The sequence below is a fragment of the Leguminivora glycinivorella genome, chromosome 14, assembly GCF_023078275.1.
Source record: "Leguminivora glycinivorella isolate SPB_JAAS2020 chromosome 14, LegGlyc_1.1, whole genome shotgun sequence".
In the NCBI taxonomy this organism is placed as follows: Eukaryota; Metazoa; Arthropoda; class Insecta; order Lepidoptera; family Tortricidae; genus Leguminivora; species Leguminivora glycinivorella.
The window spans coordinates 11,233,985-11,255,262 of record NC_062984.1 but is presented as its reverse complement, the minus strand read 5'-3'; the positions used below and the strand labels follow the sequence as shown (position 1 = coordinate 11,255,262).

General features: G+C 36.9%; 1 protein-coding gene across 1 annotated transcript in view; it reads left to right on the top strand.

Annotated features, from left to right (window-relative positions):
- Positions 1 to 21,278, top strand: part of LOC125233228 — a 92,951-nt gene that overhangs the window by 4,294 nt on the left and 67,379 nt on the right. The window contains exon 2 of the mRNA XM_048139146.1: positions 15,486 to 15,627. Within this exon, the coding sequence (XP_047995103.1) occupies positions 15,486 to 15,627 (142 nt within the window). The remainder of the gene's footprint in view (positions 1 to 15,485; positions 15,628 to 21,278) is intronic.

The window sequence follows — 21,278 nt, the reverse complement described above, 5'->3', positions numbered from 1 at the left end:
AAGTATAAAAGTGAGACCAAACTAAATTGGCATCTGCTTTTATTTCGCCGCATATGTGCTAATCTGGAGTTTGAAGTTTAAAATAACATTTGCACCAGCGAGCCACAATCGCCACCAAATTTCTTAGTAGATATGACTCTACAATATGCACGGTTAGTGTACGCAATCGTGTAACGTATTCTAAAAATAAAAACTCATAGTATCATATAATCAAAGATATATATGTATATCTCCGTAACAGATAAGTCTAAGAAAAAACGTACCTTGGAACCATAAAGAAAATTATTTGATCGTGTAGATGGGGATCCACCTTTGATTGATACTCGGCTAGATGACGCAAATATCAATTTACAATTTATACACATATTAAGTTAAAAATTTAGTTTTAAAAGTTTTAATCTCGTTTCGTGAGGTCTCATTTTATTTTGACAGTCATTCTTTATACTTTACCCTTTTTGGTATAAACTTAGTAAAATCTCATAGTATATGTTGTAGTGTCAACATTTTCTCCAGACGACAATGCCGGTGCTGTTACTATCGCGTATCGGTTCCCGTAACGGGGCTTGCATAATGCCCGATTAATTGCCAATGTTGCCATTGTTCCGGTATCGGCTTGTGCACATTATTTCGCTACTTTACATTATGCATGGCTCTTAAAACAAAATATATAAAAGCTATATTATAATGGATTCAGTTTCTAATTGAATATTATTCTCGCTTATAATCTTTGCCATGATTATGTGTATTTACGCACTAGTCTGATCATGAATTGTGACAGTTATCAAGTTATATTTAGATAAAATTACATTAAACCCTTTCAGTAGTTTTTAAATTTACCACAAACATGCAGACTTGACATCAGACACGGCATATTATGAATAGTTTGTTTATTTCACTTGTTTTATTATTTTTAGTTAAACATTTCCACTAACTTTATCCTGATGATTTCCATGCTCATATTTCAACATTTTATGATTCATAATTTCTACAACCAAATATCTTCCGAAATACTTTACAAAACAATAATAAATATTACAAATTCCAATAACAATAAACACATTGAAATAATAAAGATAAACTAACCAATTAAAGTCGTCGGTGGAAATATTTGATTATGAAGTAATTACGTAGTCGCAATGCAGTTTCGACAGCAAATGCCAGCGTCACCGCACCGCATCCGCAAACAAACATGAAGCAAGTCGTTTTTAGTTATGTGGCTAGGCTAAAGTAAGACTTGGGCAAAAGGCTAGGTTGTTCTAACTGTTCTAAGAGATAAATGCAGAATTGTACGCGTGTGTATTAGGTGACTATATTATACATAAGATATAGCGGGGCAAATCTCGACTAGGGGACAATTGTAACTGATCCATTTTTTCCATCATTACACTATGATGTTGAGTTCTACATGTATCCATTGAACAGGCCTACCATATATAGCCGGTGGACACTCTATTTAATAATGCAGTCGAGACTTTCCCCGCTGTACTTTACATAAATGTAATATAATGACAACTTCACATAAAAAGTTTTTCTAATTAACTTATCAGGAGCATAGTTATAGATAGAGAAGTCAAGTGAATATTTTGCAACAGTTACCTAATATAATCACACATTTTTTATCGTCACCCACAGCGGAAATTGCGACGGATGCAGTGCTTGAAAATGATACATCAATATCATATTATCGTGGTATGCAAATGAAACATGTTTCGCTGTGTTTCTAATAGAGTCATAGAACGTAATCACAACACGATTTCGGATCGCCAAAGTTTCACATGTTTTGCATAACTATTTATGCATCTGTATGGGCAAATAAATGCCAAAATAATATTTTATCCTTCCGGAGTATAAAAGTACCTACATAATATATAGAAAGTTACCTACATATTATTTTCAGGTACGAGTAGTTAGAGTAAAAGTATGAGGATTCTGTACAAGAGTGTCTGCCATATTATAATGTAATTATTTGTTTAATTTTAAAGTTTAAAATCTGCCAGTTGAGTGGAATTTATAACGGCCATATACCAAACAATATGCAGTAAAGGGCTATGCGGTGCTTTGCGAAGAAAGCGCTGACTGTCATAAGGTTTCTTTTCTTGAGGAACGACACTAGAATTAGACAAAACATGAAGCATTTAAGAGGATACGGTAGCGAAAATGCTAAAATGGAAAGGAGCCCCCCTTTCAACTTGGGAATTTTTGTTAAATATACAAGTGTTATTAACTAGATTTATTGAAAAAAAATTGTCCATTAAGAACAACTCAGTCAAAAGATATTTCAAAAAAATCTTTAAAATCGAGGTTCCGCTCTCGACCTTTTCCTCCTTCAAAACTTAATCAATCGGAACGAATTTGAGAATCTGAATAACAATGAAATAATCTATGTCGGACCGTTTAGCTTTTTTGGTTATTTGTTACCAATCTTGAGTATCACACCTTTTTTTGCGCCACAATGAAAAAGGCCTATTTTGGAAATTTTTGATTGGCTCTAGAGTCTTTAATAATAATAATATAATAATATATTTATTTGCTATAAATGTAGTACAATAAGATGTTACAATGGTTATATGAGCGTACATTTAGACTTCAAAAAGTCATGCAAATTAATTCCTTACTAGCTAATTTATCTTAAGTTACTTATAACAATAATTTTATTATTCAATTCTTAACGATAATTATATGTCAAACAAGGGGAGAAAAAGAAAACAGTAAGCTAGGCCCACCATAATTAAATTACATAACAATTTACATTATTTGGTATCTCAAATATTGTTTAGCAACTTAGGTTCAACATGAGAAAAAAAAATTAAAATTCATAAAGATACGTCTATTATAAAAGGAGATTAAACATTAAAATAAGAAAAGAGCAATATTTGAGTAAATTAGAAGGTATAAAGAATGTCACAGTTTTTAGATGTCAGTAGGTACAACAATTCAGACCAATTAATTTAAAACAATAAGTACCTAAATAGTTAATAGTTAAGTTTCAGTAATCAGTCTGTACGTTATTGCAATTTAAGAAGTCATCTAAACTGTAGTAACTCTGCTGACTTAGGTATATGTATAATTTATTTTTAAATCTATTAAGGGGTAATTCTTTCATATCTTCAGGCAGTTTATTAAATATTTTAATGCACATTGTGTAACAGCAGCTATTTTTCATTTTAGTGTTTATTTTTGGTAGGACTAGCTTGTTTGGAAATCTTGTGTTAAAGTGTGTTATTTCCCCTTTTTTTGAACATGTTAGGGTGCATTTTTACAAAGACACACACTTCATATATATACAGGGCATGTACTGTTAACAACTTTAGATCCACAAATAGGTTTTTGCAAGACGTCCGTCGCGAGGTGTTGCAGATTGCCCTTATACACTTCTTTTGGGCAATAAGGGTACGATTTATATGAGGTGAATTGCCATAGAGCAGTAATCCGTATCTTAAGTTAGATGCCACAAATCCGTGATATGCTTTCATGACTGTGTTTTTATCAGCAGTTTTTGACAGGCGCATTAAAACATAGGCATATCTACTAATATTGGTACAAACTTTATCGACATGCATGCTCCACGTGCATCTATCATCCAGAACAATACCTAAGAACTTGGAGTTATCACACTCTGCTAAGGTTTTGCCATTATGTGTTAAAGTAAGTGGTTCTTTTTTACCCCGTTGATTAGTGAATTGGATAAATTTAGTTTTTTCGACATTCACTTGTAAGTGGTTGTCTTTTAACCAATTCATTATAGTAATGATGGATTCATTAATGACATGGTTGTAATGTTGGGTAGAAGTATCAGATATGACAATGGATATGTCGTCTGCAAATAGTGTACAGTCGTGGTCAGTAGCAGAATATCAAAAAAATTTAAAAAGCAGAATATCAAAAAAATCTAAACGGTCCGACACAGATAAAAATAATAACAATCTGTGTTGAAAAAATCATTGCTCTATCTTCAAAAACCAGGGAGGAAATAGTCGAGAGCGTTTGTATGGAGAATTGACCCCTACCGTATCGTATCGTCTTAAGAATTGTGCGGGCCATTTGTCCACGCAAGACGTTCCGCGCGGCCGCTCGCCGTTCCGGTGCGCGGGCGCACTCTTGCGTTTCTTTCACATTTCCCCTCGACAAGTGTAGCTCGTGTCATTCGTGAAGGCGCCTGCCTTCTCATAACATCATATTAATAAAAGCTAGATTTGATAAGCCTGCACGTCATCTTGGATGACACGAATTATACGCAGGGAAGGAAGCATACCTATCAAAGCTTATAGAAAAAGGAATAGGAATAATGACAACACCTTGACTCATGAACTTGCTGTGAAAATATGTGATATGATAGGTAAGTTCAGAATGGTGCATCATATTAAAACCTGATTTAAGTATGATATTATTTTTATGATAGACAGGCATGCGATCTTTTTAATAGTTTAATAGTAGTAGGTAATTGATGTGCGCTATTTATGTTGTAGTTTATTAGATTTCCCCTAGAATATAAATTATTCATTATCATTAGTCATTACTGAAGGAAACTTTCGTGTCTGTAACTCTGTAATAAACTTTCAACTTTCAAAACCAATAATATAGAATGTCTTGTTTCAATACCATTTGTTATGTGTACCAATAATAATCAGGAGGTAATCAGTAATACCTACAAAAACATTTTTAGTAACACTATTTAATGACAATATGCAAAAAATATTAGTTGGAAGACCTCTTCAGTCGTATTATGTAATAAGGAGGCTTATGAATGTCTAGATTCATGTAAGATATACATAGATAGATTAGAATTAGATAGATAGAAGATAGATAGAATACTCTTTATTGGCACACCTCAGCAAAAGATACAGAAAAAAGATACAGTGGAGACAAAACAAATGATTATAAATAGAGGCAGACAAAAGGCGGTCTTATCGCTAAAGAGCGATCTCTACCAGACAACCTTTGGGCAAGATAATCAAGTAATTACCAATTTACTTACATATAAATTGCATTTGTAGTGTATACCTACGGCCGTTCAGATAAATGTCTATCGTTACCAGTGCGTATACCGTTCTTTTTAAACGAGGGAACACCGCCTATCGAACATTAGTGCGGAATAACGCCACTTTGATCTCTGTCCACGCAAATTACCCGCACTTCATTGTCAACCTGTGTGAACAGACGCGCACGCAGCAATCAGGGCCAACAGAATTATAACAATAATCGGCCGTAATCGAGTGCACAGCGGTAACTGATTGCATGGGGTATAGTATACCTAGCCAAAGTCACAATCACTTAATCTCTATTCGCTGTTCTGGCAGGCAATTATGGTCGCGCGATAAGTGATAAAATAGCAGGCCGTCCCTATCGCACTATTTGTAAGTGCGATAGGGACGGCCTGATATTTTATCGTCTATCGCGCGACCATGCTTCCCGTGCTGAAGTGGTGTGACAGAACCAGACTACGTTTCGATCGTCATGATTGTCATTTCGGCTAGGCGGCTGGGTCTGTAGCTAAGAGTACATTGTTGACCCTCCTTGACGAACGATATGTATCTGTCTGTGTCACACCAATACGGAATAACAATAGCACAGTATAATCTGTATAATGAAGAGTACAGTCGCCATCAGATATATCGGAGCGCCCAAGGTACTCAAAAATATCTGAACACGCCTCTAACGCTATGGCAATACAGGCGTGTTCAGATATTTGTGAGCACCTCGGGCGCTCCTATATATCTGATGGCGACTGTACTATCGTACAAATCGTACAATGCACCCTGTTTTTATTGAATTCCGTTAACTTTAAGGGAAGGTTCTTTTAGATCAAATATAATTAATTAATTTCTCTAATAAACAAGCGTGTTAACTTTTACGGTTATCGAGTTATTAAAAAATTTAAGCTAATAACTGAACACGTGTGAGACAGGCTTTACCAAATCCTAATGTTATTTGTTTTGACATATTGTGCTGTCAATCACTTGAAACTAACTTGAATGTAAATCTTATGGGTCTCTCACACTAATAAATTAATTTATTATGTATGAAAACGATGAAAATTAATATAAAGGATAGTTCCTTTTAATGAACCTAACGACGTGTCGAATTTAACGGAAAACAAAAAAAACACGGTGTATAGAGAAAACTACGATAAGCTACTGTGCATCAACGATTGTTCTCTTCGCTGCCGGCCCAGAGCAAGTACAGTCAGAAGCGCAAGTCAAGCAGAGCTTGCATTGACCCTTAACCGCCGGATAACGTTAATTTCATCTCTATCCTCTCAAATTACCCTCGGTGTATTGTCAACCTGTAGACATTCGTTGATTGGAGTATTAATTACAAATACTTATAGTCAATGCAAGCGCGGATCCAGCTGCGTGCCCAGGGGGGAGTCACGTGGTAAAGGCCCGGGGCCCCAGGGGGGGGTCACGTGGTCTATTTGTATGACCAACTTAGGCTCCAGGATCCGCGCACGAGTCAATGGGCCCCTTATTCATTCCCTTCGGCGGTATTTCAACTAAATGCTAAATAAAAACACTGCTGACTGTACTTAGGTTACTTATGTACACTTCTCTGGCATTTGTCACGATGCACTAACTGTACTGCAGCTATGCCTCACACTCATTGTAGATCAGTCGGAGATGTAAGCGGCGTGATTAGTGAGATCGTATCGTGGAGCATTGTGATGTGTACTAGATAGCTTAGGGTACCTAGCCAAGTCACAAACGCGTACGTTTCGTAGCTACGAGTAGCTCTCCCTATCGCTGTTTTTAGTAGAGTGACAGACTGCGTTTTGATTGTCACGTCGTCAACGATTCTCACTTCGGCTAGGCGGGCTGGTATGCCTAGTGTGTTATTGTTGTAGTGTTATTTTATTAAGGAGGCTAAACGGCTGCATAATGCTAATTGTTAACCACATTGCAATTTTAACTTTAAAACGAGACTCCATTACATTTCGAAACTAACCTCCGACACTTCGAGTGCGGCGTTGTCCCCGTGGTCACGAAGAAGACAGTTGCGTACTGCACGTTCTGGGCTTTACGTCGTGTTTTAGAAGTTAAAATATGCAAACACAGTTTAAACACAATCACGTGGATTTCCTTACCTCCCACCCCCTCCCACCCCTTGCTATATACATACATCCTTAGGCCGTTTTCACATTATCCGATCCGATATCGGCCGTCTTTGATTTTCTTCCTTTGAAGTCCTTCCGACATCCGATATCGGATCGGATAATGTGAAAATACACTTAGTTATTATGATAATGTCACTCTCGAGTATGATAATTAGAAGAGTAATAATAAAAACGGGTGCGCCAAAGTTCATATAAAATTGGTATATAAGATTATTGGTAGTCCGAAAATGTTTCTCATACAATTTTAATTATAATGATCATTACTTATAACAATTTTATGTTAATAACTATCGTAACTTCGAATGACTTATGTTCATAATGTCATTTTCCCCTCACTAGCTCGGAAACACGTGTTTTGTCCTTTAATACCAGCGGGTAAAAACGCATTTTATCCACTAGTGGGTAAAGTAATTTGACCTTGAATAAAGTCAAATTAACAGTTTTAAAATTTATAAAAGTAGGTGAATCTAGTATTAAAGATGATTTACCACCTGTGGAACTACTGGAAGCAGTGATAAACGCATTTTTGCGTTGTAGTTTCCTCGCTATAGTGAGGGGAAAAGTTTTGTGTTACACTCAGGTGCAAATGTATTTTACTTCTCGTGTGTTAAAAAACTCGCAAGTTCAGGATTCTATTCTCGAACCACTCGCTTCGCTCGTGGTTCAACTATAGAATCCTTTCACTTGCTCGTTTTTCAATTCCACACTCGGCGTTAAAATACAACTTTGCCCCCTTGTATAACAAATAACTATTATCATAAATACAGTTTATACTAATGTTAATGCTTATATACTTATTGGTCATAATCATAATGATTGCGAGTAATATAATTTATCGTTATATTATTGTTAACAGAACAAAAATCATGTGTTAGGTGCGACGACGAGCGTAGCGAGGAGGAGCGTGTTAGGTTGACCGTTATCATACCAGAAACGACTTTTTAATGCAAATTGTATATGTCATTGTAAAAGCTCCAAGCGCAAAGCTCCATGAATGGCGCAAACTTTTCATAGAACTTCTCCAAAACTTTTTAAATAATTATATGATGAATGATTTTCTTAAACACAAGATTATGAATGTTATTAAATATTTGTATAGAATTTATGATTAAAAAATTTCGGCTAAATGATTATTATGAACAGTGATAGTAGTACAATTGATAATAATGAAACAAAATTATGATAAGTAAAATTATGAGAAATGATCATTCGGAGCACAAATCGGTATAAACAATAATTTTATAACAAATAATTTTATATGAGCCAATATGGACCCAATAAAAATATACCTTATCAGATAAACTAACTACATTGTAATCTAATGCTAAAGGGTACTGAATACGTGCTATGCCGGCTCGGCTGCAGCGTCTTAACGTGACATATCTCTACTAGGGCCGAAGATATGGCTTCTAACAGTTCCGATTACGCGATAAGTCGATAACTGGTGATTTATATATCTCACATCACTCGCGATATACCTACGTACTTTATTTTGGTGTATTTACATTGGTTCTTCATCTTCTTGGTTAGGGGCTATGTAAGGCTTCGTAGCGCCTTATGTATCACTGCGACCATCTCTGATTTATTGTGATCGCCACCTAAACTCTCGATCAAGTCCTACAAATTCGAAGATTTTTAATATCTTTTTGAGATAGAGATTTACATTGGTTACAGTTAAATGTTTTTTTTATAGTAGATATTTGTACATTCGGATGCTGATACGCAATAATGTGTTATTCCACATGAGTTTTGCAATAAAATGTCAACTTTAATCGTCAAATTTTTGAGTTGACATCTTATTGCGAAATGCATGTAGGATATAGTATTTTATGCAACAGGCGTTTAAAGAAGGTTAAAAAAGACGAGTGGCGTGGGTAACAATTTTCGGCAGTATTTTTTGACTCAGTTAAACACCGTTGCATACAATACTTTTTCTACGACCATGCACTTAGTTTTTAATAGTTTTCTTGAATAACTTTGGTGAAATTCACACTGTTTCCTGTATTTTGACGCAAAGGTTTGCACTGTCAGCTCAGCTGCCCAAAGTCTTCCCGCGCACGCGCGCAGTATCGTTATAACAATGCGTTGCCATGGTTACAGAGCCAAACAATGCGTTTTCAGTTTTTTTGATACTGCGCGCATGCGCGGAAAGCCGATGGACGCTGGCTTTGGGGAGTAGACTTTTATGTAGGGTTTTAAAGATCTATGCACGACCCTGTAAATGACGAATAACAGTTCAGGAGTAGAAAAACACATTATTGCGTATCAGCATCCTTTATTTCAAATATTGTTGTTTGTCTAATGATGTTAAAATTTAATTTTAAAATCGAGGTTCCGCTCTCGACTCTTTCCTCCTTCAAAACTTAATCAATCGGAACAAAATTTGAGAATCTGAATAACAATGAAATAATCTATGTCGGACCGTTTAGCTTTTTTGGTTAATTGTTACCAATCTTGATTATCACACCTTTTTTGCGCCACAATGAAAAAGTCCGTTTTTGGAAATTTTTGATTGGCTCTAGAGTCTTTAAAAAGCATATCAAAAAAATCAAAACGGTCCGACACAGATAAAAATAATAACAATCTGTGTTGAAAAAATCATTGCTCTATCTTCAAAAACCAGGGAGGAAATAGTCGAGAGCGTTTGTATGGAGAATTGACCCCTACCGTATCGTCTTAAGACAACTTACCTGTATCTCAACCTACGGTTTTATCGGAAAACACACGAGAATAATATTGTTTATTGCTAACATCTCGTATCTCGGAAATTAAACAGCGATTTTTAATAAAGATCCGAGTAAGTTGCGCGTTCAGGCTTTCTCCTATATTCCATCCATTACCATCAGTAAACAATGGAAAAAGAATCTTAACTCGATCATTATAACGTGTATTTTAAAAGATAAAAGTGTGTATTGGGCATGGATGGAATGTAAGTAATTAAGATGATGTATCTTTGGACGAATCGGGCTATTTGTTATGATTTTGTGGATTCGTGATTGAATGGCCTGTCGTCTATCTTGTTACGATTAAATTTAAGACTAGCTTTTGCCAGCGGCTTCGCTCGCGTTAAATTCGAGAATTGCGGAATGCTCCATACAAACTTGCAATCCTCATTTTAGGAAAGTTAATGGGTTAGAAAAAGACAAAAAGTAGCCTATGTCACTCTCCATCCCTTCAACTATGTCTACTTACTTAAAAAATCATGAGTTCATGACATGTCAATTTGTCACTCCTTTGCCGTGAAAGACAGACAAACAAACAGACACAGTACACGCTTTCCTATTTATAATATTACGACACGAGTAGGTATAGGTATGACCGGTACTTGAATTATGAAACCTGTAATCACAAATCAAACTAATTATAAAATTTTCCTTTTATGTTAAACGAGTCCAGTGCTCCAGTGTGTTCCCAAGTCGTTCCTAATGTGCAAGATGAAAAACTTGGAACGTACAGTAATACATATAACATAAGTTATAAAATATCAAACAGTAAAATACATAAATTGCCACGGCCACGTAAATAACAGTTTCTCATAACAGTTCGATGTTTTTCTTCAGTGCAAAAGAAATGACCGGTTCCATATACTGTAATGAGTTAGCCATATGTCTGTCGTGATGATTTTTTAACCGTATTTTGATGCTTATTGAAACGGAATAAAGTCGACCAAGGATAATGCATTTTAATACTTATTATGATTGATTGTGTGAACGAAAGAGAACGAAGCTTTCAAGCAAGATTACGAACAGATAATATTATGTAGTTAAAGATCTTAGAGTTATGTGCTAGTTGCATGTCCGTCCGGTCAAGAACTTAAATGTTGCAATTGCATTGTAACGATTCACAATCGCGTCATCGAGGTTGGTCCCAAAGTAAAGGTTGATTAGTATGACAAAATATGTACCTACGTACATATCAGCAGCGGCTGGTCCATACAAGCCGATTCCCACCGGCTTGCCTAAAATTGATTACTAGTGAAGTTATTTCTTTGGTAGGTAGGATTCTTTTTGCTCAGTGTTGCCTAGCAAAAATTTTCACCAGCCGCCACTGGTACATATACATATAACTCAGCATAGACAGATAATAACATACATAACATAAATGTATGGTCACCTAAACAACGCTAATTTTAATACATATTTGACAATTTTAAAACCACCAGGGATCCTAGGGCTGGTTCATTCCTGGGCTGGGGCAGAAGATTGGCATTGCCATCCAGCGGGGAAATGTGGCCAGCATTATGGGATTCATGGGCATTCTTCGCAGGGATCGGATTTGGGAGATTTTATTTGATAGTTTAGTTTGTAAGGGAAATTTTAGATATTAAGACTGATTTATGTGTGATTGTGTTTAATTTAATGTGTGTAATAATTCCATATTTGATATAAATGTTACTAGTGAATAATAATAAAACAATTGAAAACATATGAAGTTAAGCATATGGGCCACTTTGTAAAAACTGAGGTTCAAAGTATTAAAACTGTGTCGAGAGATGGCAGAGAGATGACTACACGTTTTACAGTAATTCTCCATATATTCGATCCTGTTTGGTATGATATGTATGACCTAGCAATAGGAAGTCTGTGGTTTGCAGTGGCTAACTCTCTGTATAGTATAAGCGATAGCTTCTCTTAAGTACACTTCAAATACGTTAGCATTATTAAGATTAGAACTCGACTTACCTGCCATCCGATAATACACCGGTGCTAATAGCCAAGTCACCCATCCATCGCGGCAGGCATCAATTAGGGCGTAGCCGGGGAAAGTGGCTGTCATTAACCATTGGAAATGTATGGGAGCCATGCATCAGCGATCGGTTAAGTGTATGATGCCGTTGGTGAGATTATTATCATCTTAAAGGCTGGATATTCATTATCCATATTATGATTTTCGTCAGATGTTTGGAGAAGAACTTGATGAGGACCCATCGATTTAATTTGAAGATGCAGATGGAATCAGTAATCTGATCTTCTGGCTAGAATCACATTTTTACCTGCAATGTCACGCTTCGCCTATTTTTATAAAGAAGAAGGTTCTAGACTTTTCTTCAAAACTAGAACAGTGTTTTGTATAATCGACGACTAAATTGAATTTAATTACGTGACTTTCCTTATAGTATATAATAATGGAAAAAGAAGTAAACAAGAAAGAACGAACCACTGTAAAATTAAGTATGTTTAAAATAGACCATAATTATTTCCTAACATGTAAGAATTCCCAAGTTTATTACGTTACCTCAAGAAACCAACTTTCCTATTATGACAATAAAAAAAGTTGTATAAGTTGTATGTAGATCATAGATTATTAAATAAGGCACTGTTTTAATGCGAGGTTGTAACTAACTGGCACCTTGTTGCTAATAAAGGCCTACTGCCGATGTTGAAATTGTTGATAGATCTTCGAGATTTTCTTGAATTGTGTTCTTAGCATACTATAGAGGACTCTATGCTCTATATAAGCCACAGTATTTATCTATATGTCGCAGGGGAATGGCCAAAACAGAGATTTGATCAAATCTCTAAGGGATATGATCAAATCACGCAGGATGTCAAAATGGCGAATCCATTTCATCATTTCTCTAGAAAATTTCAGTCATTTGACTAAATCCCTGACTCTGTCTAGTGAAATCACAAAATCGGCCAATAGACATGGCACGTTTTGTCATTTCACTAGATTTGTTTAGCGATTTGATAAAATCCCTGAACCACAACAGTAAGTTGACGAAACGAGCTTATAAAGTCAACTTGTTTTATCTTTTCGCGACGAAACCTGTTCAGAGATTTGATCAAATCACTATATTTATTATATGTATACCATATTTCAGTTAAGACTTTATCATTTCTCTAAATTCGTTTAGCAGAATTTTCCCGCTTTAATCAAAGAAAGTTCGATTGATGTCAACCTCTTCCAACTGCAGCTTCTACTTTTTCCTAATACGTACTTAACTTATTCAGGGGTCCTAAATAGCAGCATTTTATGTCATTATTGATCACTCCGTGATTTTATTAATATAAAGTGTATTTTATTAGAGATTAAGGTGCTCAGCGAGCAGTGCGGTTCTTATCTCGTGCGCAAGTGAGCGTAACGCCGTCTATCATGGTTTATTTTTGCAGGCGGAACTCAGTAACTGGGCGATTTACCCGCTTCTTAATGCAGTACTGTGGCTGTATTTGCCCGAAGTATTTTAGTGCCTGTTCTATATATAAATGTACTAGCTTTTGCCCGCGGCTTCGCTCGCGTTAGAAAGAGTCAAAAAGTAGCCTATGTCACTCTCCATCCCTTCAACTATCTCCACTTCAAAAATCACGTCAATTCGTCGTTCCGTTTTGCCGTGAAAGACGGACAAACAAACAGACACACATACTTTCCCATTTATAATATTAGTATGGATGTCTATACATATCAGCTAAATCAGCTTATTGTTTTCACATGCTTATGCATGCATGTTATGGCTTATCAAATTATCATTTATTTAGTTCTGTTTTGTTTTAAAAAGATACGATCTCATCTCCAAACAAACGCTCTCCCAATTTCCCTCTTTCACACATACCTACTTTCTACCATATTAAACATATTTTACTGCACAATTATTTTAAAATCTAACTATAGAACATACTAGGTAGTTGTGGCTACAATTTATACATCTAATTGTGTCAAAATATTTTTTTATAATTTTTAATCATTCATATTGTTTAGTATTTTCAAGTAGTCAAGTACAGTCAACCAATTGGAACCCTAGGCCACTGTACAACCATGTCAAAATGACAAGCAGTAAGAGATTTCTTACAATCTGAGCAAAGAGATTTCTTACAATCGAGTATTATAGAGAGTTAGTTACTGTCAAAGTGAAATGTGTAATCACAATGCATAGACTGCCATCTCTCGACACAGACTTAAAACTTTTGAACTTCAATTTTGACAATTTGGCCCATATTGTTAACTTGATATGTGTTAAAATGTCAAATATTAATATTAGCGCCATCTAGCCGAGCGTTCCCCAAGGGTGTAACGCCATCTAGGTCACCGTAACTTTTTCTCTAGGGCTTTGAGGTACGTTTTTTTCTTAGACCTTATCCGTCTATACGGAGTTACATATGTCTTTGAATCTGAATAATAACATCACTATTGACATAGTTCAGTGGCCTAGGGTTCTAAATTTCCAATTGGTTGACTATAGCATATTTTTTAATAATACTACGTCGGTGACAAACAAGCATACGGCCCGCCTGATGTAAAGCGATCACCGTAACCTATGGACGCCTGCAACTCAAACAGTGTCACATGCGCGTTGCCACCCCATTAGAAACAATAATAATAATATGTATTCTTCGCTCCGCCGATTCTTCTCAATGTTTTGACAGGCAGTTTGAACTCAGTGAGTTTTTATTATTCATCATACGAACGTACCTACAATTTCGCTTTCTATTTCGGCGTTGTTCTGATTAGGAGATACGTTCTATTTCTTCCAACTTTTTCAAAAGTACGAAGAGATCAGCACAGAACCAAGGAAGCTCCGCACGGATGCGTTCTTTTCATCGGACGACCGTTTCCATTTTATTCTAATTGACAACTTAATTTTGCTATTTGTACTTCATAATTACGATGATCATTTATCTTAACAAAATTAGTTTTCTATAAAGTACCTACTATATAACTATACCTACTTGTTGAAATCGATCCAGAAGGCTTAACTCCGAATTATCATAATCGTAATCATAATAATCGAACATTATGTAGTGTCGTGTCTTTATCGCAAAGAGACGTCAAAATAAACGGCGCTCCGTCGTTTTATCCCTCACTTTTCTATCAGGGTGATGTTGCCATATTCAACTTTTGATCAATTTATTCGATCAATATATATTTAGTTCGCTCTTAGTTACTATAGTAAGATCAAAAAATAAAGTACCTACTAAACCTTTTCATCGTTGGCCCTGTGGATTATAATCAATCGTAAACAATAAAAACAAACACAATCGCATTGTAAGACATAAAAATACAGTCAGCAGATTCAGCCGTTGATAATACGTCCATCCGATACGTGTCACATTTAAGATGTTTGAATTGAATCCTCTTTGTCATCTGCCAGTATAGTCAGACAAACACAATTTGTCAGTATAGTCTGTAAGAATAACAGAGAAAACTCTTGGTGCTATTAGATTGCTAGTGCTAGTTGAGCTAGTTCGGTATAAAACAGCATGGTTGCCCAAGTGTATGTTTGAAATGAGACAGTTCCCGGTCAAGTTATACACTTACTTGTACTATTGTCACCTTGTTAAAGCAGTCTTCTTATGATCCTTGAGATATAGACTGTATAGACGCTAGTAAGTACCGGTACAGTGAATTTATAATGGTCTAATGTATTTTACTTGCGCAGGAGTGGTCTCCTGACGGCGTTCCTGGCGCTGTCACTTCTGTGCCTGGCGTGCGGCAACAGCGCTGCAGTCCTCGCAGCGACCGGCCTGCAGCGCGCATCCGCCCGCGCTCAGCCGCCAACTGTCCCTAATGCCAGCTTCCAGGTAACCACAACATCTTCAAAACCAAACACTTTTGATTAAGGTCACCAGATGTGCATTAGCCCAGATTGTTATCGAACGCCGTAAACTTCGATAACCGATTATCCATGCACCAGAAACGGGTAAGGCAACTGTGGGACGCGGTGGTGCATTGCCAAAAGACTGGATGGATAGTCACATGTAATTAGTCCCTTTATAAGGGCCCCATCTCACTAGGCGTCTCGCGAGCATCGGCGTCGGGCCAACTGTACGGAAAAAGACGCGGCGTAAGGCCATACAGTTGACCCGACGCCGCCGACGCTCGCGAAACGTCTAATAGTGAGAGGTGGTCCTAAGGGATCCTTAAGGCCACTGACATCTGATTAAGACCATCTGTTGCCCACTGACCCAGATCACAGTTGCCGACCGCCGTAACCCTCGGTAACCGATTATCCATGCACCAGTAACGGGTGAGGCAACTCCGACGCTCGAAGCACCGCCAAATGACTGTCGTGACATGTCAGCATATCATTATTATTTAATGCTAATGTAGGTACAATTGGTCAATAGTCAATTGAAATATGCGACCTGAGCCTCTATCATCAGTTTTAAAATGCTTTACTCAATACTATAAGGGTGTATTTCCACCAGAGTTGAGCTACGTGGATGTGTTTGATATCCATAGAAACGTAGCGTAGCACATCTCTGGTGGAAACTCAGCCTAAGTGTCACGGAAAATAACATTAATTGTCTGAAGAAAGCGCCTGCAGCCCCCAAAGGTTATAATACATTTTCCGTGAAACTTATTCTACCGAGTAACGTGTTATAACACGTGAAAAAATGTTAGAGGCTCTAAGGTTTCATTGGTTAGTAGTCATATCATATGAAAATGATACCCAATGTGATATAAAAACAGACATTACATTTTTTATCGCTTTCGTTGCGTTGGCGGGTGCAATTTCACATTAATAATGTTTTCTAATTTTAATTATTACCTAGTTAGGTAACTTATTTCTAGATATCTAAGTTTTATCGCTCGGTGACACGTTAGCGAGCTGCGTACTTGTGTAGTCCACTACAGCATTAAAATGCAACTTATATGTATCCTGATACTCATTAGTTTATTTATTTTGTGATTTTCATTTTAAGATCATTGACGTATTTTTGATTGTTTCTTTATTCTGTATGGCTAGTATAATTTTATGGTCCCTTGCATTTTACAACTCGTCTCTTTCTGCATTTTTATCGCAGAAATCGTTTACTTCGTATAGTGTAACGATTATTAGATTTAAAATATTATCATGTATCTTGGTTTACCAGTTTTTGTAATTTAATTAAGGAGTAGGGGGATATTTTTTACATATAATTGCTACCTTCATTCGCATAACCCATAAATCTTTATATTTACAGTACCTACCTACAGTCAGCAGCAGAAGTTCCGTAGCGGGCAAGGTGTTCATAATGAACTTGACACGATCTTATTTTTAAGACAATAAGAACGTGTTAGGATCATTGTGAACACCTTGCCCGAACTTCTGCTGCTGACTGTACAACCCTTCTAAAACCACTTTCTCAACTAAAATCACCGAACACGATACCTACAAAGTAACGTAAAGCAGCCAAAGCGTGACTTACTTGATAAGTTACAAAATCTTTATGCAAAATGCGACAAGTAGAAATAAGTGGCATATTTTAGAGCATGTCGAAGATATTAAACCCGGGGAGTGGAAGTTGCATCATCGGTTCTGGCCGGGCGCGCGCGGTGCCGGTGACCAAATAGGACGGATTATTACCATATTGACTGTATTTGCAGCGTATAAATCACTCTAGTTTGTAATACTAATCAGTAATCACGAATAGATAGAACATTCAAATTAGAATTGGAGTAAGGAAGCAAACAAAGTTACCAAAGACTTACTTAAAAAAAAAACAGTTGAATTGAAAACCTCCTCCTTTTTTTGAAGTCGGTTAACACTCTCTCTTAATGATTCGAATATCGTTTGTAGGTAATACTAATCACAAATAGATAGAACATTCAAATTAGAATTGCAGTAAGAAAACAAACAAAGTTACCAAAGGCTTACTTAAAAAAAAAACAGTTGAATTGAAAACCTCCTCCTTTTTTTGAAATCGGTTATCAATCTCTCTTAATGATGCGAATATCGTTTACTTTGATTGAATACCTACTAACTGTGTCCGAATAGTATCGATATTGCGATTATTGCGAATGTGTATCGGGCTCTAATTTCTAAACGCGGTCTAGCACAATTTACGCTCTCGCCCGCGAGTCATACTTGAAGTCGCGTTTGATGTATGGACTCGCGCGCGAGAACGCAAGTGGTGCTAAGCCGCGGTATCACACAAATAATGTATCAACATTACCTAAAAGATTTTCAAGTAAACGACATAAACGCGCTCTTTACACCCTCTTAACATATTGCTTTATATTATGTGGCATATTCGGATTGTAATAACTAGGAGTCCAGCCTACATAGCTCCTGCGTACTTCTATCGTCAGTTTTAAAACTTAATTAAGCGATTAAGTCCTGTTTACAATTTTAATTATCTGTCAGATCATATTAATATTCATAACAAATCCATATCAAATGCATAATCTATTGTTACAATCAGATATGTGCCTATATCCAACTCAGCATCGATATAATTTGATCATACGTGACCGCGTTATCGACTTGCAACAAAATTAGCATAAGGCGTTGCGCGTGCGACACTCGGATCTGATGACAGTTCTGCTTGGCTCGCTGGCAGATTGACAGCCGTTACGGCCCAATGGTTCTGTAATACTTATTTGCTTTGTTAATGAGGGCATTGTGACCATAATTATGTTACAATATTATCAAGTATGAGATAATTGTGCATAAGTAGGTACCAACTATGTATGTATGTAGTTAATGCCATTGTAGAAAAACCTCCCGTTACCGTTGTTAATAAAGCACCAATATGTTACATCCTCGAAACCTACTCGTACCACCCATAAACCAGCAATTGATTTGCATGATTTTGAATTTAGAACAAGGGTTCTAAATTTACTACTAAGGAGTAGGTAATACAGTAATAAAAGTTCGAAATAGATTTTGGAATAGGTATGTAGGTGTATTAAACACGAGGATTTCGGAGGTTAATACTTTTTTACTGATGGGAGCAGTAATAAAGGTAACAACATAAGTACACGATAGACTTGCTTATACATTTTTATATGTATTGATAAATTTGATAACAACAGATTCTAGTTTGTCAGGTGACCTACATAGCTGACCAAAGTGACCGATGACACGCGACAGGTTGGGCAGCGGTTCACCGCATGTCCTTCAGCTGCCCGAAATATTTTGCTCATGTCGCTAGACTACAGCGCACGACCTTTTATCAGACGGATCTTAATCTTATATAAAAACATAATCAGTTGAATTAAAATGAACATTGCATCTAGCCAAATGCACTAATGCTTACGATAATATCGTTTTCGTAACTAGCTAGCTATCTCTGTTGCTCTTCCGTATTAGCGTGACAGAGTCAATCTGCGTTGCGATCGGCGTCTAGCGTCAACGATTGTCATGCCGACTGACAGTAGCCTGTTTCACCACATGAGGGCGATTTTTGAATCTCATATACGAGATTTTGTCACTAAAATACCGGTTGTAAACGGTGACTTGCTTATTATTTTCAGTGACAATTTTCTGAATTCGAACGCGTGAGACTCAAAAATCGGCCCGCAGGTCCGATTTTGTGCCTGTTACAAAGTTGAGTCAAAAAGTAACATTGGTACTTGTTGAACAAGCAATGTACGGTGAAGTCTCACTGTAGGACTTGTAACGGGCTACAATTGTCACCAACTCACCGTGGTACTTAAAACTGACTGCAGACTTTAAAAAAATGAGTAAAGGAAAACTCGTGATCTTAGGGGTAATTCTTAGCTCAGCATCAATTTATTCCTTCGAGAACGTATCTTACGCAGCATCTCAAAAATGTTTAATTATGTAGGTATAAGAACTGTTACATCACCACAAACAATTATGTACATCTCCACGTTCACAGACGATTACAGATAATTATTACGATAAGCGCCCTTTAGCCGACGATGTCGTGATGGTGGTTACTTCACCGCGATCATCGGCCGCGGCGCCTTGACCCACTGCGTACGCGCATCCGGACGATTTAACTATAAACCATCAACCATATTCAGAATATAACATTCGTCGTTTTTCTACTTCATTGGCAGACAATAATACGGCCCACATTATGGAATCCAGGTTCCACCCTACGCACAGAATATATAATAGTACAAGTACAGAAGGCCCACTGCTTTGAAGTTCACGAAATGCCGCCTTTTTAAATACCTACAAAATGATTACAAAGAAACGAGCCGCACGTGCGCAGCGTCGGACGCTAGGGTTGCCTATGTATTAAAAAAAAATACGCAGATAAAATATTATGCTATTATATTCAAGTCTTGGGTACTTTCTAGGTATATACAGTATTTATTTTATATATTTTTGTCTAAATCCCAACGTCACAAGCCTGATTGAACGTTTCCGTGGGCCATAAATGACATAATCAATAGTAGATCTGTCTAAGATTGTCCTATTTTATTCATAATGTTCCATTCCACACGCGGATATCGCGTGTAAACCTTTAAAAAAACTCGCGACTTATAGTAACAATAGAAAGTGCGAACAAGCGTTCCGTGAGAATGCGAGCCACCCCTGATTAGGCCGCGAACTCGCGGCCGCCCGCATGTACTTGTAGCGCGGCGATGAAATCCCCGAGAGCCGCCCCTGCCCTAAGTGCGTTGTCACATTATCCGATCCGATATCGGATGTAGGACCGATATCCCATACATTACAGGCGCCATCTTGAATTTTTCCATTGAAATCCTTCTGACATCCGATATCGGATCGGATAATGTGAAAACGGACTAACACCCCTGCACAGGAACTGCGCAAGGAACACACTATGCGTATGGTATAGCGTTATTTGCCTGCGGTTTTCTGCAAGGTGGTTCGATTTTATAAATTGTATAATTTATTAGGTCAGTCACAGGTCACAGTTCATAAATAAAGTAAAAATTTTCATAAATCTCGAAAAATACTTAAAATATACAGTTCGTGACAAAGTAGGTACGTGACGACCGATTCACTATCAGGTTTCAAGGTTTACTCGTGATATTTCTGATTCTAATATAAAATTTACATTTCGATTCCATGGCGAATCAAAATGAAAAATCTTCACTAACTGGTGTTCCCCTTGCGCTATGACATGGGGTTCTTCAAGAAGCAGGTATTTAGGGTTCTCAAAGGTCGGCAACGCATAAGTGGCTCCCCTGATGTTGCTTATGTCCATGGGCGACGATGACTGCTTCCCATCAGGCGGCTCGTCTGCTCGTTTGCTGCCTATTTCATAAAAAAAACGTCGCTATATAGCTGTCATTAAATCTTATAATTTGGGAAATGATTTCGCCACGAATCATAAAATGTTGCAGAGGCGCTGTTAAAATTCTCAAGTCTACAATTGTTTGTAAATATTCAAATTAGAATAGTTAGGTTGGTAATTTTTACAAAAACTTTCTAGAAATGCAAATCAAAGTTATGCAAGCATTTCCCAGTCTTTTCACGCTCTTACTGTTTTATTGCAGTTCTTATTGTTTTAGCGTAGGACAT